The sequence below is a fragment of the Palaemon carinicauda genome, chromosome 40, assembly GCF_036898095.1.
Source record: "Palaemon carinicauda isolate YSFRI2023 chromosome 40, ASM3689809v2, whole genome shotgun sequence".
NCBI classification, from domain to species: Eukaryota; Metazoa; Arthropoda; class Malacostraca; order Decapoda; family Palaemonidae; genus Palaemon; species Palaemon carinicauda.
The window spans coordinates 21,782,259-21,809,056 of NC_090764.1; the positions used below are offsets into that span (position 1 = coordinate 21,782,259).

The 26,798-nt window shown below is 34.7% G+C and overlaps 1 protein-coding gene across 1 annotated transcript in view; it reads right to left on the reverse strand.

Annotated features, from left to right (window-relative positions):
- Positions 1-430: 430 nt before the first annotated feature.
- mub (poly(rC)-binding protein mub) overlaps positions 431-26,798 on the reverse strand; it is a 95,174-nt gene continuing 68,806 nt past the window's right edge. The window contains exons 10-14 of the mRNA XM_068363868.1: positions 26,301-26,397; positions 22,221-22,359; positions 21,894-22,028; positions 17,980-19,730; positions 431-5,379 (exon numbers count right to left, since the gene is read on the reverse strand). Of these exons, the coding sequence (XP_068219969.1) occupies positions 19,397-19,730; positions 21,894-22,028; positions 22,221-22,359; positions 26,301-26,397 (705 nt within the window). The 3' untranslated portion in view covers positions 431-5,379; positions 17,980-19,396. The remainder of the gene's footprint in view (positions 5,380-17,979; positions 19,731-21,893; positions 22,029-22,220; positions 22,360-26,300; positions 26,398-26,798) is intronic.

The window sequence follows — 26,798 nt, forward strand, 5'->3', positions numbered from 1 at the left end:
TAAAGTATTTTTCTCCTTTATAAATCGCGAACTTTCATGAGCAAATAGGTACTTGCATTTTTAATTTTAATAGTTTAAAAGAAATAGGTGGAAGAAAAATGTCATAAACATAAGTTAAATTCTATTGTGTTGTAAAAATTGCTTTAATATTAACCAAAACAGAGTCAAACAAAAATAGTGAATGACTTTTGACTAATTTGATATGTTGTACAAAATGAATTTACTACAAAAGGTAATTGAAAATGCTTGTAGAAAGACCTTTTTTAATTTCACTGATAGAGTTTCAACTTTATATTTTATGTACAAGACGATATTAGAAGAGACACGAAGATATTAGAAGCAACATCACTCTTTTATTAAAAAACAAATAAAAATGACTTTTATGAAACAGAAGAAGAAATCATTTAGGGGTAAATAATGTGTTTAGTACTTTTTGTTTGAAGATTTATTGAAACTCAAACAATACTTGTGTCAGACAGACACATATGCACAATCAATAAAAAAATCATTAACTGCTTACATCCTTCAAATATTTATTGCCATAACATTAAAACTGTGAAACACTTTTCTCAGTAAAGATGGCGAATGTGTTAGGAAGCCAATCAGGGCTGGTTAGAGCTGGTTGTGTTAATGAGGCATTTCACTATCCTCTGATTGTACTAGTCCTCTCTAAAAGAGCAGTCATTTGCCTTGCAACGAACTGTCAAGTAGAGTCAGCTCCAGGTCACTCCTCTATTGGCCACCATCCCACACTGTGGGAATCTTTTGGAAGGCATAGAGGAAACACACACCCTAACCCATACCTGTATGGCTCAGACAACACCCACATGATATGATATGGATTTTTAAACTAAGCTCATACGGTAAGCAAGCCCTGAAAGGCTGCCTAGCACTCGTGGCACACTCTCCCCAAACATGGACAAACTAGCGCACCCAGCATTTTAGCAATGCTGTTAGTGCAAGATTTGGCAATAACTTGGCACTAGGTTAACATATTATATAATTGGCACTTAAGTAATACTGTTAGTTTCCATATGGGGGCAAAGCAATGCCACGCATACAACTAGTAAACTACACGCGAACATAGTGACACGTGAAGAACAATGATATGTAAATCTGTGCCTAATACACAATCCCCCTGTAAAGTACAAGTAACCTCTCCTGCACTGACTAGCTGTAATGCTAACGCTGAAGATTTTCACCGAGAGGTGCGGCCCACATGCTGTGCCTGCAAATGGCACTGACACACTGATCCTACTTAATAGCAAATTGGGCTGCCTTTAACCTAACCTTAGCATTCCATCTTATATGTTTTATGAATGGTAACTAGCTGACTAGCGATGGCGCTAAGGCTGGCTTCATCGCCCAAACCTAATGCTATAGCTGGCTCCCAGGTGTGGTGGCACTTTAGCCTAGGAGATCAAATGTGTGAGAGAGCCAGGTAACAGTAGCCTTGGGGTCAGTGTAGGATCAGTGAAGTGTCACCCGCAGTACACCTCACTGCTGCGTGGACACAAATTCAGGCGTCAGAAGTAGATACCGTACAAGAAAACAGTATAAAACAACGTCGCCGTTTAGCTGAAAACAGTACTGAAAGACATATGATATTAAGTGTACACATTTCTATTGTAATACACTGCTCGACCCTGTTCAGTTTCATATAAGGCAAATACTGAGAGCAAGAGGGATGTAGTGAGCTGCAGGTCAGGTCAGGTCAGGGCAGGTCAGGTGATGGGTCGGGTGTTTAGGTCAAAGCGGCGTCGGTGGTGGTGCCTTAGGGATGGAGTGAGAGTGTCTGTCCAGAGGGATAAAGGGGTAGGGACTAGCCCAGCCCTGAAATTCTGGTATACCCCAATGTGGCAGTTAAGTTTGTTACAATGGCTCGAGGCACCTTTAATGTTTACTTGGATTGTCTGGTTACAAGCAGCGGTAACTGCGAGTGATGCTAATGAGCCTAAACCTTTTATTAAGTGGTCCCTGGAGGTTGGGAGGGGGGGAGGCATGGTCCTAGGTAGAGGGTGCCATTTTATAAAAGGCAGCTTCTCTCACCACCATCCACAAGGTTTCCCCACCATCCAGGTTATCCCGCTATTCCACGAATGGGCCTAATACATGGAGTAACCAAAAATAAAACAAAAATAGATTTGGTTATATGCCCTGAGATTTTCTTTTTTTATTTTTTGCAAACCATTTGTAGAAAGCAACAAACACATATGAAGTGAGTGAGGGTTAACTGCCAGGATTAGCATAATTAAGGTGAGCACTATCGCTAGTAAGCCAAGGCCCTATTACTGCATCTGTGCACGTCGGGTATCACAAGGGCCAAACATGGCAGTGATGCCACTCCCTACCCGAGGGCAACTTTAAGACCTAACCATCTGTATAACAAATTAACAATAAGACACGTGCGCAACAGAAAGACTCATTACACCGATTCATATGCATATACAAATTAGTCAGATATTGCTATATCAACCATCCACAGCCCTAGCAAAAATCATAAAAAAAGCATATGCAATGCATGGCTACTCTGTATCAAATAGTTGCTATAGTGAATCAGCGAGTACTTGTTCTTAGTTAAGCTCTCCAAAGATGTTCAAGAAGTTCGGTTAAAAAGACTCGCCTTTGTAGATGTGTGTATGTATGAATGTATGTATGTACTGTATGTATGTGTGTATGGAGGGTGAGTTTCTTCCTAGGTTTTGCCCTGCACAAATCAGTAGCTAAGTGTAATGGCTTATTAAAAGATGAGACTCGATGTCTTCTCACCTTTCTCTAATACCATTCAAGTAGCTATATTGAGACCTAGGAAAGCCACGCCCACCATGCACACTACAATTTCGACGCCAAAACCTTTCAATTTGTTTGTTCTTGAATCTTAAAAAAAATATCCTTTTTAGTTTTGTTCTACTGCGTCACGCTCAGTAAAGTTTAGATACTAATTCAAATCACGTAACTGAGCAATGCAAATTCACAGCTCCTTGACTATAATTTACTTTAGTTATGAATTAAACAATAGATGAGAGGTTAAGCTGTGCCATTGCGCCGGGCATGACAACAGCATTCGCCAGTCTCAATTGGAATGGCTGGGGCAGCGGCTGTACGCTGCACTCACGACAGTGCCCTGGCACTTGTCGTGATTTTTGAGGGTCCTAGAGGTGTCCTAAAGGGTCCTGGTGCAGCTAGTGAGACTAAGAGGGGAGGGGCTGGACACGCCCCGCCACGATTCTCCATCGACAGTCCTTTCTGCCCATGAAGTTTATAATTTCATTGCTGTTTACTAAGTGAGCTGTAAAATCAAATCAACAATATACACAGTTCCTAACATGACATACTAAATACATATAGATATGCATTATATATATATTGTATACATATATATAGTAGTGTGTGTATGTAAAGTACATTGTATATATTTAAATATATATAAGTAATATATATATACATACACACACAAATGCAAAGCAGATTTAATATATGTAGACATACAAATTAGTTTTTGTTTAAGGATACCTTCGGTTTGTAATTAACAGTAGTAGATTATCAAGGGTTCAATATAATTTCCTGTCTTCCCTAACTTAGCATTGTGATTACCTCTTAAACATATGTGAATGCGAATCAATGTAATCATGAATGATTAAAATTTGAAATTTGTATTCAAGTAATATGGGCAGTAAGGTGTCGGATGTGTCTACTGCTCCTGACTTGGGGTCTGATGGAGACCTCTACACGTCTGAGGCAGACAAGAGGTGTGTGAAGCGCGGCCGAGTGGCAGAACACACTAGTTGGTCAACTTCTGGTATTGGGGGTTAGGGTCTCATAGAAACTTTACGTTGTCTAATACTAAACATTGTGGCAATATACCTTAACAGTAATTAAAACGTGTTTTATCACCATATACTACAATATGATTAAAAATCAATGACATGCCATATGAAAACAATAAATAAATGCTTGGCACACATTCGACTAGACTTGAAGCTTTAACAGCCTCTCACAACTAGACAGTACATTATGGGACTAAAATGTAAATGCTTATAAAGCCCTACGACGTATGATGATACTGTAATATGTCTTTTACAAAACCCTGTGGAAGCCAATGGTAGCTTCATTTCATGAAGGTTAGAAGGAAGCATAAGAAAATACTTTCAATTCTAGGAAACATCTAAAGCTTTGAGATAGAAATATTATTAAATATTTACTGACATTTACTATCTGATGATGCATCCAAGAACTTGTAGATAAGATTATAAAATTCAGAGTGTATCTACAGAACAACACCTCTATGTATACATAGCAGTAGATAACTATTTCTTTGTCATTACATTATTCTAAAACTAGAGATAAGCTCAACTATATGATTGATCAGTCATATACTGAAGGTGGAGTATTCATAAAAATATCATTTTCAGTTAATCGACTAAAATATTATCAAGCCTTTTCCACGTGTTAGCCTCTATATCAAGTGATCCAGTCAAAGAGTATAAAATGGTATGCATGTATACAATACTTCAGTTATCACAGTCACATTTCTGGTTTCAGCTGGAGCATTCTGATGGTGACGATGCTTGAGCAAACAAGGTTGGCGCAGGGGGTCAGGCAAGGTGGGGAGTAGCGGCCGCCCTGGGGGGATTAACTGAAAATGTTGTACACTGAGCTACACAATACGGCGGGAACCGACCCACAGCTCTTCTTCCTAATTTCTAACCAACAGCAGCAACAACAGCAGCAGCAGCAGCCGTGTGCTGCTGGCCGGGCCCCGCTGACACCAAGAGAAGAGTGAAATGTATATGTTGCAGTAATGTGTGTCACTGACTAATGGGCCGCTCTGGGGCATTTCCCAGCCACGCCCACCATGGCCGACCTGCCCCTCCACCGCTTGTCACCAGTAAAGAATTGTAACCAACACCACCACCATTACCAGTATGGCACCTGCTACCTCAAAATCAGCACATTGTCACTGAAAAATTGCTTATCAACATAATCACTAGCATCACAACACATACAGTATACAGTATTAACTTTATTACTTTTCATAAGAAGTTGATGATGAAGTTTAGAATGAATTGCTGGCTGGAGTGGTGAAGACAAGTGGTTGTGGTGGTGGTGTGGCGGTGGTGGTGAGAGGCGCAGTAAACTGGTGGCACTGTTGAATGCTTGACCAAACACCGGGTGCTGCGTGGGAGGCTTGGCCAATGGTGGCCAGCTGTGCTATGGCCGCTCCTGGGATGGGGTTAGGCTGGGACCCCTGCGGTATAGGGCGGCAGAGATGCTAGAGGCTGGTCGCATCAGTGGATAGGGGCTCGCACGATGTGGTTGGGTGCTACGTACTGGTAACCCACGCCCGCCATACCTAGTCCAGCTGTCTCCATTGCTATCCTGCAACATACACCATGTGACACACACCCATGACAATTCCAATATTTGATTAAGTTAGAACTAAATCCCAAACTACAATATTTATTTTTACTTCTGTCAGTGTACTATACTTGATATATTTAATTAAGATGGTATTAAAACCACTTCCTATTTATTATAGTCATATACCATTTATTTACAAGTTTTGTTCTAGAATTAGCATTAATAAGTCAGTAATAATAAATATTAGTACTGAATATAAGTGATTGAATGTGCATTTTATATATTTTTAATTATTTTAGAATATTCTAAATTCTTTTACCTTAATTCACAAATAAGAATTTGTTTATTTACATTTATTATGAATAGTCATAATCAGTAATGAATTAAATGAATTGAAAGTCACATTCATGCATTGTGACCTGTGATTCATTATAACCCTAGAGTAGAATATAATCAAGTACAGTACCCTGATGTTAGTTAATATTATAAAAAAGAAAATAAATTTAAAACTAATGTTCAGGTCAGTGCTTTTGTCTCACTTTTGGTTCCCTGTTCAATGAAAACTTCACTATTATTCATTCACATCCTGGTAATAATGCATAGGTTATGCTGTTAAATTTCTGTTACAGTATAAGCTTATTCTACCTACAGAACAATCACAATTTAAGCTTATTTATATTTGCTATGCTTAATATTTTCTATACGTGTGGGCCATGTAGTGGGTTAGTAGTGGTAAAGTCATTCTGTTTTGTGGCATTATGAATGATTGGAGTTGATACTTTATATTGCAGAAAATTTAGTTGTAGTCTAGTCTTAGGACCTACAAAGGTATATGTATTATGAATGCATTGATCCAGTATAATCCAAACTCCAAAAGTTTGGAACTTCCAGGCTTCAAATTTATTATGATGTGTTTTTTAGTATGTGCTGTATTTTATGATGCTAGTTGGATTAAAGCTATGCAATATCTTATATAATACCTATAAAAAAGTCCTATTTAATTTCATGCACTGCCACTACATTGAAAATATTCTTACTGTTAGATCCACCGTGGTATATAAAGCGAGATTTTATCATGTATTGCGTTCACCTTAAAATTTCATTTAAATTATATATAATGTGAAAACTTAATTTAATAGCTTTTAATTTTGAATTCAGGATTCCTTTGTTAGAAAATTTCCTTAAACTGGTCTTCACATCATCTCATAGGTTATATTTACATGTTTATTTTTGCGTTTAAGTAGAATAGAATATGTTCTCTCAAATATTGGAAAAAAAAGAATACATTAGTATATACTATACAGTTCCATTAAAATATTTGCTAAGTTATATGTTGGGTATATCGGTGTAACTGATAAGGTTAATAACATAATATTAATACAGAAGTTGATGATACTACAGTAGATAATTTCAACAAACAGGCAACAAAACTTGTTAAACTAGATGCACAAGATATGGTACTTTTTAATAATTAGAATGGGTATTTAATTTACTTCCTGATGCAATGAGCAGTTCAGATTATTGTAGTATGTTCTCTCTTTCTATTGTCTAGTTTCCTCTTAGCATTTAAAGTTTCGGAGATGTTTTTATTTCAGCGTTTTTGTAAAAACACTTGTGGTAATGTGAAGTACTAGGACTTTGTCAACGATAGATCTATATTAAATTTGAGTGTGTAGGATTAGTAGGACTGAACAGTCTTGTTGAAAGTAAAAATAATCCTTACAAATTATAGTAAAGGTAAATTTTCAATCACAAGAACTATTTATCTTAGGATGGCTAGGTATAAATTTGCTTGAGAAAGTTTTAAGTCAAGGTAATACAAATTTTAGGAGGTCTACGTTTTTTTAATCGTCTCTAAATAATTTTTATTTTGAGTTTGTAAAGGATTGTTGTGTGATGGTGAATCATTATTATTAGTTTTACTAGAAGCTTAGGGCCTCAGTAATGGACAAAATTTATATATATATGAAAATAAAATCACCTAAATCATTGTGAAAGAGAGAAACTGAATGCCTCTTTAAAGGCTATTTCCCACACACAACAGTGATGCGTCAATGAGGTTCCAGTTTGCCGTCATTGAAATAGTTTTCTTATATTGAAATATCGAAAGAAAATCTGGTTATTACTAAAATTGTGTAGCTGCATTCTCTCAAACATTCACAAGAGCCATCAATCACCCATGTATTCTTTATTGGGTAAAACTTGAATGTTTCGTCACACATAACTCTCTATTATAAATTGAAGTAACTATATGGATCCATTATGCTTTATGCATTTTATTATTTTAAAGTTTGGTGCTCAATTTTCATAAGAAAAACTATAATTGGGGTGAGAATATTTGGAAAATTTAATAGGATTACTTGAAGCTCTTAAATTTGTGAATTATATTTGGGGTAGTGGCTAAAATAAATATACTGTACATATAAAAGTACAGCATTCTTTGAAAATATTGTAGTGTAGTTTTAACAAAATCTTTTAAAGCATAAGTAACATGGTTTCTGAACTCGTGACAGTACAGTACATGGAAATATTGTCTTGTAAAGGTGAAGTTACGCTCACGTGATTACTGCGACTATCAGTTGGTTTAGTTTTTTACTAGTTTTGCACGACAAATTTTTATTTTTATGAACCTCCCTTGATGTTCATATTGCTTCCCTCTTGAAGCTTGACTTATAACGACGTTTACCCCAAAATTAAAAATGTCCTGTTTTCTGTCCTTTAATAGGCTTAGGCCTCTAGTACAGTAATAAGACAATCTAGTGACTAATGGTAGCAACCTTGCGTGGGTGCACAGTACATGCTTTGCTTTTCCGTTTTCCTAACGACTTGTGCCTGATAAGTCGACACTTGTGTTACTCTTTCCATATTGTAAAAGTGTTATTTAGGGTTTTAGTGATTGTCATTCTTGTGTATATTGTTCAAGGGAGTTATTTCTGGGCAATCATGATCCTCATTCTCTTGGAGGAATGTGAAAGCCTTACTTGATCCTCCTATGGAAAAGTATGTTAAAATCACAAGCTGAAGAATTTCCTTTGGTATTGTGTACCTGTAACTTACATCTGGTTACACTACCCAAAAACAGTATATGATGAAATAAACATGATGATGACTTATGATAGACTCTCAAAATGATTCTTGTAAAAATAAAACCACATTATGGGGGTGTGAATGAAATAACAACACTTGTCCTGTTGTTCATTTTGTGTTGACTAATGAGTGTAGTATGTATAAGAATACAGTAGTTGATTCTCCTTGATATTTTAATGATTTTGAGGGACATATCCCTTCAATAGAAATACAGCATTTTTATGTAATTTTGGCAGATAGCATGCCAATTACCATAGTTTATTAAATAACATGTTTATGATGGTTTATTAACATGACCTCTAAGTGAAGACAAAGCAAACCCCAATAAAATAATCATAGCTGATATGTTTTTCTAACATTTAGAAGAAAGGTTTCAAGATTTCTTTAGAGAGTGTTGTACTTCCATCATAAAATAGTATGTGAGGTAGGAACTTTCTTATACAGTATATCATTACCCTGGTGTATTTTTTTATATTGAAATAAGTAAAGCCATTAGTTTATGCGGTGTATAAAATGAGAATTTTAACATTTCTTTGAGAATTCTAGTCTTGTAAAGTATTCTAAACTTGCATCTTTTACAGCGCAAATAGATAAAAGTGATATGTTACTGTAACTGCCCATTTATTTTTTGAAGGCGACTTTTCAGAGGATTTTCCTCTATAAAGTACTGTATAATTTTATTTATTATACAGAATAGTTTATAACATTTGAAAAAAATCTTAAATAAACTTGATTTGGTTGGCAACTTTCCTCTATTATAGATGTAATACATAATTTTGTTTTGTTTTTCAGGTTTACTTAAAAGTAATGAAGTTACACAAGTATTGAGATGAAATCTGAAAGTACAGTTGCTACAATATTCAAGAAATTTACTCCATTGTGATTTGTAGAGGTAGGTACAGAATACATTTTCCTTACTTTAAACGAATACAAGTTCTTGGTTTACTTTTTATCAAGAGATCTTTTTCTGTATTTTATTTCAAAGTAAGGCATATCTTTTTTTAGCTTAAAATTATAACTAATACTGTACAAGCTTATTGTAGATATTTTTTTTCCATGTGCTAATTTTTCTTGATGCAAAGTTCTTGTTATCATTAAAGTAATATGCCACTTGTCTTAACCTAGTTTCTGTTCTTAGATATTTTTAATTTCATGTTTCATCATCAGTAAATTGTTACCGTATTTCTTAAAATGTGATATTGGTTGCTTTGATTGCATGTGCCTGTGTCAAATTAAGCGATAAGGTATATTTTTTATTAAAATCATGATAACTGTGTATCTGTAAAGAAATGATTAAAAGCAGTCTGCTAGGGGTCTACTAATTTGCATGAACAATTACCAGTAATCAGCAGAAGCTTTGTTGGTGACAACATACCATTCGTGCACTTATTTTTTTTATATGACTGTGACATGAAGTTTTAACCATGTTGGAAGTGTTCCACTGTTATCCAGTTAAGCCTAATCTTGGTTATTAATAAAGTAATTTTAAAGCATGATTAGGTATTGTCATCTAAAAGTACTTTTGATTATCACATAGTTGATGGGAAATTAAATTCCAAGTAAATGAACAAATCTAAGGATTATTTTATAGGAAGAATCTGAATTTGATTATGAACTTGAATCTCATTGAAAAATTGATTGTCAGTGATGTTGAATCTTCTCACAAGTGTAGAGCTAAGTAAGAGTTGGTTAGTTTTGATTTATTATAGTCGAGAAATAAAATACAGTACAGTACTGTATACTAAAATTTGAAGCTTCCAGACCTGAGCATTATAATTCTAAATAACAGGATTAGTGTATTTTATACACTGAAAGGGTGTGTGAAATTATATAATATACCTGAAATTAAAATAAATACAATGGCATCTGGACTTCTGAGAGTTAGATTGACAAATTTTTGAGCTTAATGTAGAATAATTTTTAACAAAATATTGGTAAATGAAGGGCCTGAATATCAATATTCATAAAGATGGTATTAATTTGTATGACCAAAGCCCAACTATTAGCCCAAGTAAGCTGTTTTTCTTGATAAAATACTATATGGCAAGTGAGGGAGGCTTTTGATTTTGAAGGGAAAGTTCTTTGATGGAAAATTTATATCCTAAGAGAAAGATGAGTTCATATGTTTAAAAAGTTGTCCAGAACAGTAGTAGTCGTTCATGATACATGAACTTTCCTGAAAGCTTATAAACATAAGGGGTTGAGTTTTAGTTTTTTCAAAGGGTTTGAGTTATTTCACAGAATATAATCCATATTTTTTTCCTTTCTCTCGACTTTTATAAGTTTAATCAGTATAAGAGACATTAGAATAGTTCTAATAATGAAAAAATCTAAACAATCAAACTAAACCTTATGTAACACTTATTTTGATAGACTTGACTAAAAAAGAACAATTAATTAGGGAGCTGGATACCTGGAAAAGGATGTGAATTCAAAAGGATCTTAGACTAGTAAGAACTTATTCTAGGTTCATAACAATGATCTTGGATCAAGTGGTTGAAGGAGCTAGCGTTTGAAAATACCTCGGTCACAGAAGACAGTTCAAGGGAATAGGTTAGTCAAAAGGGGAGATTTATGTAATGAGAAAATTGTCATAGAAGCTACAAGCTCACATTCAGCAGGTTTTGAAGAATAATATATGTTCCAATTGTTGATAACCAATCTGTCTTGTTTATACCATTAACTGTCTTAGGTTGGCTTTACTTTTTATGGGGGTAAAGATGAGAAATTAGTACTTGGAGGTACTTTCCACTCTTTTTAAGTCCGGTGTAATTTCTACATATTGATTTACCAACTGTTCTAGGTCAGTCTAACTGTCAAACTAAATATTAGTCATGTCAGGAGACTGTTCTAAAACTATGTAATTCCTTTTAGCACACAGATCTCATTTGATATTTGTCGAGATATAAAAGTTACATTAGAAGATCTATTTCCTGACAAACTGGCTGGTTAGGCCATCCCCATTTCAGTCACCAAATAATGATTTAAAGAAATTTTTGTTGCTGCGGTCAGGTTTGACCTCTGACAAGCTCCTAACATCAATAAAGAATAAAAAAAGTTAACTATGGAACTTTTTGAGGACTAGTCATCAACTTTATTCAACTGTAATTTTAAGAGATAAGGAGTCTGGAAAAGTTGACATGTAAACTCCATCTCTACTTATCTTCTAATTTCCCAAGGCACATATAGTCTACAGACAATATTTTACTTTTTCAAATTTTCTTCTCATATTTTGTTTGTCATTTTATTTTAACCTAAGAATTAAGACATATGTGAAACTTCCCTCTGCTATTTCTGTGAAATTGCAGTACCCAACTCCTACTTAATTTGTTTCTTTTTCTTGAAAAGTTTCTCGACAAGCACAAAGAACGCCCCCACCCAAGTTCCATCATAGTGGAATGCAATTTTTATTTCATTAGTAACTGTTAGCAGGGTGGACAAAACACCCAGCAGTATTAGCCTCATTGTCTTAATCTTTCTATAATTTCAACAATTACCTAGCGTGTTGATGCTCTTATGGACCCTTCTATTATTATTTAGTAATCTTTCTTGCTCCCACATAGCAGGGTGATGGTGCACCTATACCATCACCAGCACAAGAGTTTCGAGGCTTGTTGGACTTGATTTTGTAAGTCACACAAAAGTACAGTACTGTACTTCCTTTTTTTATTACTGTACGTGAATTTTCTTGTGGCAGTCTATTGTCACGTTATTGGGCAGTACCAGCTTCTACTCTTGTCACTAATGTTGAAGAGTTTTAAGTTTCCTCAACTTTAAAACCACTACCTATTCCCGTTGTTACCATCCCTCTGACACTTTGGCAATTAGTATCTCACTTGCATATGCTTGTTCTCCTTAAATAAATTACGGGAATATTTCATAATTGATCATGATATTTTAAAGGTATTTTCCTCTCTGGCATCATTCAATTTTTTAAAACTAAATGCTTATGGCTTCACAATTTTTTGTCAAGTAATTTTCGAATGGGTAATATCACTGGTTTATATCTATTGTAGTGCACTGTCCTCTTTCCTAACTCCAGAGGATTTCTTCAAGATTTTTTATCTTTTGCTACCATTCTTTTCATCACTGACCATTGTCTTTCCTTCCTCTATTCAGTCTTTCCTATTCATACAATTGTGCTTCTCATGAATTCTTTCTTCATCTCAGTTCTGCTTAAAAGCAATTCATATCTAATGGAAGTACCTGTATGTGTAATCTATTAAATTAGAGATTTGAAAAGTGTATCTAGTTGAGGCAGAGGAAGATTGGTTCTGTTGATTACTCTTTAGGTGCAGCATTTCTTTCTTATTAAAGTCAGACTTTGTGTTATTGTATGAAGAGTTAGTCTCATATCTAGGGAGGCTCTTCACACACATACAAGTTTAGTGGAAATGCAAAGGCTTTTATATACATCATTAAACCCATTTTAATTTATATTTTGGCATAAGTTCTTAAACTAGAAATTCTTAGGTATTGAAATAATTTTAATTTAATTTGTTTTTTGTCCTCTGGTTTATCTTTCTACCTCCATAACTGTTGTGCATCAAAATTATTCTGTTTTAAGATATAGTTTCCTGTCTGACACCATATAGGTTTGCTACACTTTCATTTGTGATGTGGCCTTCCTAACTTATTCAAACTGGGATTTTTTATTTTAATGTCTCGTGTCTTTAAGAACCTCTTCATTTATTTTTGCAAGTGCTGAGGTCTTCACTTGGAGCAGTATATGTTTTATATCAATTTCTTTTTACTAAAGACACTCTTATGTACATTTTAGTTCAGTACTGCGTTCTTTGCAAAATGCAAAATATTTCTTTTACTGTCCTTTAATAACTGACTTTTCAATACAGAAGTGTTGCGCCTCCTTGAAAGTTTGCTCCTTCACTATTAAATTTTACGTTTCGGACGAAAATTAAATTCCAGTCGGTCTTCAATCCTGAACATCTTTCCATTCATCCATACTCTACTTGAGACATTCAAGACAGCACTTTGTAATTTGCTTCTTTTTTCTGTCACTATAAATCTTGATTTTGATTAGATTTTTTTTTTTTTCACTCCATATTTAACTAATACCCCTTTAGTCACCGGTAGTCAAGTTTTTTTCTGTTTTTCTTTCTGTAACACCCTCCATTACTATGGTAATTGAGGCCTGCACCATACATTGTTGGACACTAGGGTTTTAATGATATTGTTCAATAATCGTAGTATGCTCAGAGAATCTTTTCAATGCTCTCTGCCCTTATAATATCCATTAGATTTCTTGTCTGGGTGCTGCAATATGCATTCTGAAGATCTATAAATGTAGGGTATAACCTCTTCCTTCCTTAGCAATATATTTCTCCTTCAGGAGCCTCCAGTGCTCAAATAAGATTCATATTGCAGTGCATCACCACAATGGAAGTTTTGATTTGTAAGTCTGTTTAAGCAGTGTATGAAAGTCTGAAAGAAATGCTCGAGGAAATGATGTCAAACTCACAGTTAGCAATTTTAAGCTGAGCTCCGTTACAGGATACTTGACCAAGTCACTGTAATAGTAGAAGTGCAAAACCTCTCTTCCTTCTTTTTTTTTTTATTACCGTAGTATTTTCCATTTTTAATTTGATCCCTTTTTTATCTATGGTTATAATTTGATTTACAATATTTTGGTCAACTTTAATGACAACAAATAGCTTGCTATTTATGATAGTCAAGATTCCTACCCTTTTAAATAGCTTTCACATCATTCTTGCTAGATTTTCCCTTTATATGATGAATGTGACACTGCTCATTTCCATCAGGTGCAGGTTCATTAATGCCCTTTTCAGCCTTTCTGTTAGTTTTTGTTGAGCTATTTCCATTTCTATTTTTTTTTTCAGACTAATTATTGCCTCTCGCACTTTATCATCACATTTACGGACCATATTCAATCTTTGAGATTTCTCTCTCCTTTCCAGTTACTTGTAAAATGATTTTATCACTGCACTTCAGCTATAAATCTACACTTTGTAGTCACACCAAAATCTCCCTTATTTTCTTTGTTAGTTTCTATGTTTTCACCCTTTAGAATACTACTGTAGTTACATTACACCAAAAGGCAACATTGTAATTTTTACATGGTAAGAACCAGAAAATTAGTAGCCGTAACTGAAAAGTTCAAACTATATACATGAACCAATTAAGGGAAGCCACACTGCACCTTGACTGAGAATTGTAAACTATATACATGAACCAATTAACCCTTTTACCCCCACCATAAGGTTAAATTTCGAGCACATTTTGCTATATAATTTTTTTAAATTGCTCTAACAAGCTTAATTTTTGTCCTAGAGAGGTCAGGTTGGTCTCATTCTTTTGGAAAATGCCTGAAGTTTCTCATAAAATTATCAAAAATATGTAAAAACATGTAATTAACAGTGCTTTGCAAGAACGTATCGATACGTCCTTTGGGGTGAAAGGGTTAAGGAAAATACTCTGTACCAATCGTACTTACATATGAAAGATTGATGTACCTCAAGAGTATTTTACCCATTTTCTCATCCTAATTTTGATTATATTGCAGGGAATTCCTTGTAATATATAATCTAATAATAAATAAACTAACAGCATATTACAAACAAGACAAGTTCATTTGACGATGTGTGGTTATGCTCCGAAGTCCAGGCCAGTCGCCTAAATAAAAATTGATATTCTATAACCTTCAGAATGTGTTTAAGAGATTATTTTAGATTACTATACAGTACTAAATGTCTCTAATCTATTATGAAGTAGCCTTACTCCTAATATATTTTTATTGAATAGAAAATCATTCAACAATTTTTATGCGCAATTATTTAAAAGTTGAATCCTAGTTTAACTTGGCATAGCTTTTATCAAGTCTTAACAAATATTTGATTGTTTAATTATTCAACTACATTATATGGATTTCTCTTAATTTCTCAAGCCTTATATTATTAACCTTGTCTGTATTCAAAGACCCTTTCTTATGAATGTCTCTAAGGGTTAAAATAGTATAACTATAACTGATAAACATTGAATGCATACAGTAACAAATAAAAACAATATCATAGATGAAGGTTTTGTTAGAATTTTTTGTTTTTATCACGGTTTGTTTTATAATTTATCGAGGAAATAATTTGAGCAAGATAGAATATTTTGAGGTTAAACATTCTTTTGGGTCTCTTCCTATCACCTGAGAATGATCACGGCTCAGTTATACACATATTTAAAAAAATTATTCATTCAAAAGAAAAATTACACTGTTTTGGTCATGTACAGATCATAGTATACAAGAGGGAATACTGTATACCATATTTTAGTTTATTTATTACCTAACACACACAAAAAAATTAATAATTCAATTTATCCAATTTTGCAAGCAATCATTTTCTCTTACGTACTCTGACTTCACCACGAGTTACCATTGTCAATCCACAAATGCACTAGAGAACAATTTATTTTGGTATATTCTCTTAACCCCATGTTTTTTATGTTTAATTCTATATTCAAGTTAAGGGATTTAAAATAATATAAAGTTTAAAGAACTCAAATGATTATTTTACATGTTTCCTCATATATAGTATACTGTATTTACAATTGTTTGAGTCTGTACTTCTCTCCATTAAATGATATGCTTCCCCTCTGGTATAAGAAAATATATAAATTTTTGAGCAGAATTTCAGGTACTCTTAAGCTTAGGATCAACTTTTAAATTGTACGCACGTTGTAATATACATTGCATACTTAATTTATGATATACTAATGATATTTATTGTGCATTTCTCATTACAGTGCTTGTATGTAACAATTCAATTTGTAAATATGTATTGTTTTACTGGACTGGATTTTCTAACAATGAATACTTTTTCAGGTATGGTAGATATTAGTCCTCTCTTTGATGATGTGAGTCTCCTTCCCTTATTTGTTCGAGGTAAGTGATATACTGTCAGCAAATGTAGGTTTAGTTAAGGCACTGTAATTATAAATGTTTTGTAAGGTTGCATTGTATGTTATTTAGTTTTGAGGTTAAAAAGGACGATAATTCTGCCAATCTTAGGGCTAAACAGAAGTAGTTGCAATTTTAATGAACAACTTTAAATTTAGTCTTGGGAAAGATTGAGGCACTGTAAATACTTTGTTAAGTAGGTTCAGAAGTTTGTTTATATCTGGAGAATACATACAACTTAAATTTTTTAGGTAACGGTGTATAGCGTCCAAGGGAGAAGGGATTGAACAAAGCCAAAAAGTTAGTAATAGAATTGTATAAAAAGCCAGAGTATGAAGTGGTAATACTAAATAAAAACAAAATTATTTTTAGTCATTTTGGAGAATAAGATAAGTGCTGTACAGTTATAGGAATGTTCAACAGGCAAAAATAATAATGGTCAAGTTTCAAATCTACTCATGGAAAAGGATAGGGGAATCTAATGGAACTAAACAATGTAATAGTTAGTTTTTAGGAGTGTCCATATAGATAGCAAAACTAGCAGGAATTAAAATCTATACCACTGCCATAAGGACAGCATAACCTAATAATACTGAGGTGTGCTTTGAAGAAATATTCTATGTCAAGGCAAAAACGAGGATGTGAAAGTGGGATCCTTTACATCTTGCTGGGAAGGCTCGAGAAATTGGATGAATCATAGATATCGAATTGGATGGCGAGGTCTTAGGTGTCAAAATTGGTACCTTGATCATGTCTTTGGGAGAAAGGCTCGATTAAAATGGGTTGCTGGGAAAGTCAGTTAATGGAAAAAGATCTGAAAGAGAGTCAGTTGATTAGGGGCTCAGAATAGAGTCAAAGGGAACTTCTTTCAATTAAGAAAGTCATTGCAGAATGGAACCTTTAGAGCTATTCAGAAAGGCTAAACAAAAGTTATTAGGGAGGATGAAAAGATTACGTACATACAAAATTTGTGTTGGAAGTAGATATTTCAAGAAAGCTTGCTTCTTGAAACTAAATTTCTTTTATAAGCTAGAATACTGTACATTTCTTCAGTGGATGTATATTTTTATTCCCTCGAGTTTATGGGCATATAATGAATGGATTCAGTAGATCTTGTTGTCGATTTAGGACTTCCTCAATAATATTTCCTTAGAATTTGACTTCATGTCACGTGAATCACAGCCAGAGAGCCTTAATTATTAGTGGGCACAGGTGAAAGTTTAATGTATTAATTGCAATGGAAATCCTATGAAGCTAATTGATATTAATACTAACAAATTCATGTAGGAACCATGTAATAAGTACTCAGAGTTACTGTGAATTTCTTTATAAATTTATTGTAAACCCAGTTTCAAGTAGCAAATTTTTCATTTCTTCAAGGGCCTGAAATTGTTGTAATTCTGTTATCAGGACCCTAAAGCCTAGACGTAACGAGTGGCAGTCATGTGTATATAAAATTTATTGAAATATTGTTAGTAAAAGAAAAAAATTATTGCTGCATTTCAATAGTAACCTTACTTTTTGTCCAATTAAACACTGATACTTTTGTTCTTATTCATATATCTTATAATAACATAATATTAGAATACAGTCATATTGAAACTTACCTAATTGTATTTGAAGTGATGAGCTCGCCGTGATGATCATTGCGTGCCTTGTTTTCAGCCGCACAAATTGTCCCCCTAGTATTACATCAGTTTTTAGGTTACATCTTTTGTGACTCCCTTCTACAACACACTTTACTATGAGAAAAATATTGTCCATTTACTTGAATATTTTAGGGGTTAATTATGAAATAGAATTTGTTGCAGAAGGGTGCCATCTAACCAGCCAGGAAATGTTGAGGCGGCAGGCAGCACCGCAATAGTGGTGGTGGTGTGGTGGTGGTTGTAGGAAGGTTGTAGGGATCACCACGGGGTAGGTCAGGATAGGATGTAATGAAAGGCTTAATCTTCCTCAAACTTTACAATTGTTTAATATCTAGTGGAAGATAACATTCACATGTTGAGCTTACGATTGAACACCAGTACTACTGTACTTCTAAGGAGACAAGTAACTTATAGAAAAACTGTACAATCCATACAATATGAGAAAAAAAATTATGAGTTTGTACCCACATATTTTCAATTACTGTACTTAACACATTAATTATGTAATATTAATGCCATCCTAAAATGACTAAACCGAGCAACTACGGCACACGTGCTCAGCGCTGCAATGCTAAAAATATTGAGAGGCGGTGATCTGGTCACAGTGCCCAGTTTCCTATAACTTGCACTGCTTTCACTCTTGGGCACCAGAATGGTCGGTCACTGACCATACCCTAAATAGTCATATTTACAATTAGGTTACTTTTTAAAATTAACACAATTGTATTAATTACACAATTCTGAGACTGTCACCAGATGAACCAATACTGACATTACCATGCACGACGTTTACAAGAAAACTATTAATGTTGTGACAATGCAATATGCTTTCAGCTCCTCTGCTTGATGCAATTACTGTATAAAAACAAGAAAACAATAATCAATTGTCCTAACTGATATGTTTAGTTGAGAGGTGGCAGGTTGTCTTGGGCTGGACTTGGCCAACAAAGACCACCTTGTATAACAAGCAGCTGCTGACCTAGTGATAGTGACCATCTGACAAATAACTACTACTTGCAACACATACACCATAATTCAGTAGTAGAATTATACCTGCTGAAGACTACACCACCCCTGATTCTATAACTGGTGATATGGAGCAAGTAGTATGGCCTATTCAAATCTGAAATGTAACACATACCCCAGCCCTACAACATGACATGACAGTACCAAAAACACACCATTAGCAGGTAGTGATGATATGTCCGAAGGTACTTGACTGGCAGAACAGAGGCAAGCCTACACACAGGAATATTTATTTTATTTTTAAAGCCCCATGGATGATGGTGGGGGGCACCACGGGGTTCATCAGGAGTAGAGGATGAGGACGCTCTGCGTCCGGAGAGGACCGGGGCCCCGTGGGAGAGGATGAGGTCTAGTAAGGTGCGAACTTGCTGCGCTTGTTCTCAGACTTGGGAGTGCCATTAGTGGGCTGGTGGGCGGAGGCTGGGGCGCGGAGCTTGGGTTGGTAGGCCTTGTTGTGCCTCTGGGCAGCCGCAAAACCGGCCAGGCCATGGGAGGAGTCTGGGGCGAGCAGGGAGGTGAGGGAAGACAGACCCTGTAGGCCGGTCAGGGAGGACAAGGCGCTCAGGGCTTGCGGGTTCTTGAGCAGTTGGGCCAGGGGGATGGCACTGGGGCTCAGCCCTCCCGACCCGGTCGACCCCGACCCGCCCTTACTTACTTCAAGCTGCGCCTTGTGCAGTTCCATGCTGGGGGAGACAAGGGGCCGCAACGTTATGACAGGCACACTACGCCAGATCACCACCTTCCTACAAGCCCCCTACTTAACACCTGCCTCATTATCACATATGCACTCACTTATTACAAAATATTTACAATTTAACTATATTAAGTTCCATTACCTTTGATAGACCAAAGTAAATCAAAATACAAATGTAATTATATCACTTTAAATTTTCATATGTTTATAGAGTGAGTTGTTCATGTGAATGAGGGAAGCATAGGTTTAGCAGACTGTGGGAGGTGGTGCTCGGCGGGCCCAAAGGATAAGGATAAAATTGGCCACATTATCAGCTGATGGATGTACGAGGCTTCACACTGGATTACTGGATTATAATTTGGAAATTGGAATAATGGATAGGACGTCATCTGACAGGTTGTGGACGCTACTACAATATGTAGAAGAAGCAAGTTGGTGTGAAGCAATAACAAGACAATTGAGCACAACCTGACAATGTGACGCCCAACAAAAGGATAGTTGACACATCAGGTTTGAACTGGATATGAAAGAATGAGAAAAAGCTTTCAAGATCTCTGAATACATAGACTAGGATAATCATGTTTTTTTTTTTTCTTTTTTTTTGGGTAATTGTGCTATATTCTGCTATGTTGGAAAATTGCAAATATTGAATAAAATATGAAATAAAAAAAAATGTGTCCAAAACTAGTGTTACATTCAGAGCTGTAAAGTAAGGAGTGAAAAGCAGAATTTTTTGTTAACTAAACAGTCTAGACCAGAATAAGCAAGAAATATAGAACTTCAAGAATAACATTACAAAACATAAGCTTAGTTATAGGTATAACAAGTGCAAAATAGATTTAAAATATTTAAAACTATCAACTACATTGGAAGAACTGAAATGGGCAGGATATGAGCACAAGCAACTCTACTTCAAATAAGCTGTCATATCACACCAAGTTTTCTCTTTCTTTTCATTGATCGGAAGAACAGGGTTTTACGTTAATGACATTATAATTACAAAAGTTGGCATGATATGAAAGTCAACAATGGGAGAAAATTACACAAGGTAACAGCAATCTCAGGATTAAGACTCCAATCACCTGGGAAGTTTGGGAGGAATAATAAGAAGGGTGCCAAGATGGCACTATTAAATGGAGGAGGAACATGCTGCTTTAAGGATACACAAAAGGAAATTTTCAACTGGCAGCCAGAATCAGGGAAGCCCAGGAAATGGGCTGGAGTGGAAATAAAACTTACCAAAGAGGATTGAGGCTAAGACCACCTCCGGTAGAGAAAGAGTGGCACGTACCCAATTACTCCAGTCACTCTACTGTAGCTGGGAGTGGGCACTGGTGTAACACATGCCATAATTCCTCACACATTGTTATTGAAAAATATGTAAATATTCATAGACAGGAAAAACCCAACCTTAATTAAAATTAACAAATGCATGTTGCAAGAGCAGGAGCATTTAATACTTCAAACACCATATTCCCCAGGAAAAAAAGTAACCATACTGTATCAATGTGTGAAGTTGGTAGTAGTGTCCACCATGAAGGTGAGGACTTTCAAGGAATACAGGTTAAGGACAAAGGATGACTTACCAGACAAGAATGGAACTGCACTTGGGCGTTTTTATAAAGTTTAAGAAAAAAGAAAAATTGAAAAGATTTAAAATAAACCTGAAGCTACTTGTCTAGGTAAGGAATACAAAGAGGATATGATAAAGGTCTTGAAGAAGGAGAGAGCAGAGGAAGATACCCACTCTGCTCAATTTTGAAATCGCACAAGAGAAAAGGACTCACCTTTAATTCTTCTATGTGGTCGATTCTCACAGCTGAAGAATTGAACTTACACGCGTCAACACAACTACCAGTGATAGGTTGTGCTTTAAATAAATCAAGTAATAATAGCAAGCATAGTATAATAATTTAGCAAAAGCTATGTTGATAAAATTAAAATCTAGTTGACAAATTGTAAACAAACATCATAACAAAATGGTTTCAATAAGTTATGAAAACTTTCACATGAATCTGTAAACCACAACCTTCCACATAGCATTTTAAGTCAGCCTATTTTTTTTTATAAGTGTTACATAGACTGAGTTAAGTCAGGCAAGAAAATATTTTGGGTGGATGGAATGACGCAGGGACCGAGGGTTAAGGATTACCTGGTGTTGATGAGATATTGCGCAAGGGCCACCTGATCTGCATTCCCCTTGATGCTTATTGTTCGGTCTTGCTTACTGGCTTCTTCCGAACCATCATCATATTTGCTAATAGTAATCATGGCACCAGTAATTTGCCTGGAAATTTAAAGTACAACTTAAATTTCAAGCACAAAGATATCGAAGAAATCTGACTTCAAAGGTTATTATTATTGTTCTGGAATCACCAGTAAAGTGAACAAGTTACAGTAGCTCTTCATAAACTTGTATAGCACTGTTCATCTTGTTATGATTCACTGTATAGAACATGAAGGTAGACAGTTAACTTACCTGATTTCAGCAATCTTGGTACCACCCTTGCCAATGATACATCCTATGAGTTCATTAGGTACGGTCATCTCGTGAGTTTGTGTTCCAGGTCCAGAGCCAGCGGGAGACCTTAACTGAGATCCTGCTAGTGCTGCCAGAGCTGTTGTATATTATAAAAAATATTAGTTTCTTCATAAATGTACACACCACATGAAACTAGTTTCATCTATCTGTCATTTGAAACACCAGCTCCTCAGTGGCAAAAGTGGCTTGTACTGTACAATGAACTTTCTTTAATTTCTCCCCTTCATCATTCTTAATATCCTCTCCAATCCTACTCTTCAACTTGGAATAAAGGATAAATTATATAATGTATGGGAAAATCCTACCTCTATTAACATTTAATAAAAATACTACATTTATTGATCATCATTTACACTTCACTCTGAGGGTACAAAAAGAAGGTATGGTGTAGCTAAAACATGTTTTGATTTTGATAAGTTAGTAGCTCATGATTTGAACAATAAGAATTTGATGTACATTTGCAAGACAGGAGATAAAAACTTATCTTCTATTCTAAATTCTACTGTGCCTTGACCGACTCACTACAGTTACAGAAACCTCGAGGTATACCTTATAATTGTACTTGCATATTTATTCTATTAAGAAATGGGGCACATAATTTATGAAAATATATTAGAGTACTATACAAAGTTTTTTTTAATAGTTGCCAAATAACAATGAAATAAAGTAATCCACTGCATTATTTATGACAAAAAATAACATTACAATAGAGTACTAATATGGAAAACTTTTGTTGATCCAAACCCAAATCTTATTCGTGGAAATCAATAAAACTGCTTCCTGGAACAAGATCTCAAGATGCCAATTTGTAAATTAAATAATCTATTTGTACTACGAAAAAAATAAGAACATGCAAAAACAACTTTAAGATATGCAACATTACACTATCGCAATATAAAAAAAAAACTCACCAATTTGAAGGGAAGGGTATCGGGTGGTAGCCTGGCTGAGTGTGCTAAATACCATGTGGAAGGTGCTAAACTCGATCTAATAGGTACAGTATTACAATACAGGAGGCTTATACTGTATACTCGGTGAAATCAGCGTTGAAAGATAATTTTTAACGGGTCGGCTATTGTGATACGAGTCTGATGTAGTACTGTATTTTAGTGGCATACATTTTGTGGCTTTTAATAAAAATTAATTTTGTTCACTTAACTGCTATGGCAAAATGTATTTTTGCAAATTTTTTTCCTACAGCAATCATTTACTAAACTGTCCTGTAATTAATTTTTTCTATATAAAATACCACCTTATTAAAATATCAATGGGAAAAATGTTGCTGAACTATTTTTTGCATTCATGACTAACCTCAGCTGAATCATTGATGTGATTACAAGTATCTGTACTAGCATCTTCAAGACTGGTTCACTTGTTTGCCTATTACCTGTATATAACTTTTATGAAATATTTGTTATACATAACTTGAGTAAAACACTAAAAAAATCAAATTTAATACATTAACCATAGCATAAATACATACTGCATATGCAAGATCATAAGGAAATTCTAATTCAGGGTTGCTGTCATTTAATAATTAACTTCAGAAAAAAAAAAAAAAATTACTATCACTCTCTCAATGGGACTTCTAATTCGCAAAAATACGCTTGACCCCATTTCTTGTCTGTCAATTAATTAAGTTTATCTGGTTGAAAGTTACTGAACTCTGCATATTTGAGAGTACTGGCATACAAAAATTATCTTTAAATAATGTATTAGGTCCTTGTTTTAATTTTTCCAGGATTATGTCTGAAATCACATTTTTTGTAAAAAGATTCTGCTTTGTGTAGTTTTTTTTTTTTTAATTAATGCCAAAGGTTTTGACACCTGACACCTGACCACATTAACCACTAATTATTATCAACATTCTGGCAATTATGTAAGTGAAAGATCCTAAAGGGTCCAAGATAATAAAATGCATAGTTTTTAATGAATATAGTATAACTATCCTAGTAATTGTGTTGTAGTCATAAAATCATAGCAAATCGAAAACTTGGTCCAGCGATGAATTTGAGAGCAAAAGTAAACCTTATAGATGCCAAACAGAATATGGAGACGAATAGTTTAGTTTAATGTTTATCAAAGCATAACCCTTACTATTCAAGTTCCTCATCCTTTTCCAGGTATGAGACATAAACAAAATGAATAATGTTGAAGTTACAAATGTACCATCACTTCTAAGTATAATTAAATGCCTAGGTGATTTCTATTCTCTTTTTTGCTGGAATGCATGTTTCTGATAAGCTAGCCAAGCATGCCTTAGCAATCTTGAATATGTGAATATGGTTTCTGATAAATTTCTACTGTACAGCATAAGTTATAAACCATATCGTAGGTTATTAGTAGCTTAAAACTCAGTTCTAGAAATAATAAATATATTGTAACAAAATTTCAATATCTGCCATGAAACGAGAGCTAGCTGAGTAAATAAATTTGAGTAAATTCAAGGTCCAAATACACCTTTTATATCAAAGTGAACATAATGCATTCAATTTCTAAAATGAAAATCTTGATTTTTAATCTTAATAAAGAATTTGAGACTTGATTTGAATAAAAATCTTGTAGTGATGATGATCTCTAAAAAGTATCGATGACATCAATGAATATTCATAAGCATTAAAGAGCATCCTTCATATAATTATACATCTTCATGCAATCAAAACATTCATGGGAATCTCGCTAGCAAATGGGTTGCATAACTTCCTAGTTGGGGGGAAACTTACTCTAAATGCAATATTTCAAGAGACTATTTACAATTAGAAAAAAAGTAAGGTCGGTCATTTCAGTTTTTCAACACACTAGTAACTGAAATAGTCTGAGTATTGTGCTAATACGGCAGCCTGCTAACATACAGTATTTGGATTTCTTTCATTTCAATTATTATCTTTAAAGTTTCAGAATTTCAGTTTCATGTTTACTTCTACTTTATAGGATCACAATTAAGTGCTATGGATAGTTTCAAGCTCTTAATATTAGGAAATCATATTTCCTAACCTTTTCACCTATACTTTATTGCACTTGAAATCAGTTTAGTGTTTCAAATAGAGTTGTATTTGCACTATCATATGACACTGATTTCATTCTTATATTAAATATATCGGTGAATTCTTTAAATAATCTTGAATAAAAAATCATAGCAATCTTGGGTACACTGGGTACACTGGGTCTCATGGTGGCAGTAAAGTCAAAGCAATTTAAATTCCTGTATAAAATATCCTCAAACAAATTCATAAATCCTAGAGAATGTAGCTACACTACCTATGGAGGAATTTAAAGTCTTGATATACAGTACTGGCTTAATAGGGAAGGATCCAGAATAATTATATATAAAAAAAAAGGTAGGATTGGAGATTTCAAAAATTGATAAAAACCACAAATGTACTGAAGAGAACGATGATGATGATACCTGGGCGAATATCTCAAAGCCATGCCATCTGCAGGAGTAGGTGTTAATGTAGACTGATAGATAGATTTAAAATTTTCTTCAGCATTTTAAGAGTTGATACGCCAGCAACTTAGAGCAGCAAGACAATTAGCTTTTATTTGGAAGTAATTTAGAGATAATGTGGACTAATTTATTAGGTTCAATCACACAACTATAGTCCATTTCTTTTATCGAGGCAGATTTGCACCGACTCGCAGCGGTGCCCATTTAGCTCGGAAAAGTTTCCGGATCGCTGATTGGTTGGAAGAGATAATTCCAACCAATCAGCGATCACGAAACTTTTCGAGCTAAAAGGGCACCGCTGCGAGTCGGTGCAAATCTGCATCACTAAAAGAAATTGACTATAATTATGGTAATCATATGCAATTTAAGTGACTGGGACAGCTAAAATGCTGAAGAAATTCCAGGCATGAAAGTTGAACATGGAACAGCTCGTGGACTTATGCCTTAGTCACAAACCTATTGAAACAAGCAGCAGGGATCACTTTCTAGGGTGTTGGTTTTATAACTGTCTCTGCTAACTTGAAAAATATAAATGATCTATCTTATATTTCAAGTAAAAAGAAATATACCATCAGCTGTGTTACCGGAGGGATTCATGCCGCCGCCGCCAGCTAGGTTACCTAGACCCAACAGCCCTGCTAGTGGAGAGTTGCCCAATTTTGACACCTGCATACGAAATAAAATTGTTATATTAAAGCAGTGTTGCATATCATTTGGCCTCCAGTTATAGTCAAAATGTTACAACTTGAAAAAGATGCATGATATGACAGACTAAAATCGCAATATAATCTCTCATCTATAATTAAAATGGGAGTACGCACAACTACAAACAGTTACTGTACATTATTTTGAAAAGCAAGCTAATTTTGAAGTTAAGAAGCCTTTCTTAATGGAATGTATCTTTTTTTGAAAATTAATTTTATTTTGATAACAGTAGAACAGCTACAGTAATACTATATAATAAAATTCCTTAAATTAACAAATATATATAATCCCCAAGCCACCTCTGGGGGGCCCCTCCAGGTTGGTGGAGTATGCGGCATGGGCCGGGCGGGACAGTGAGTGAA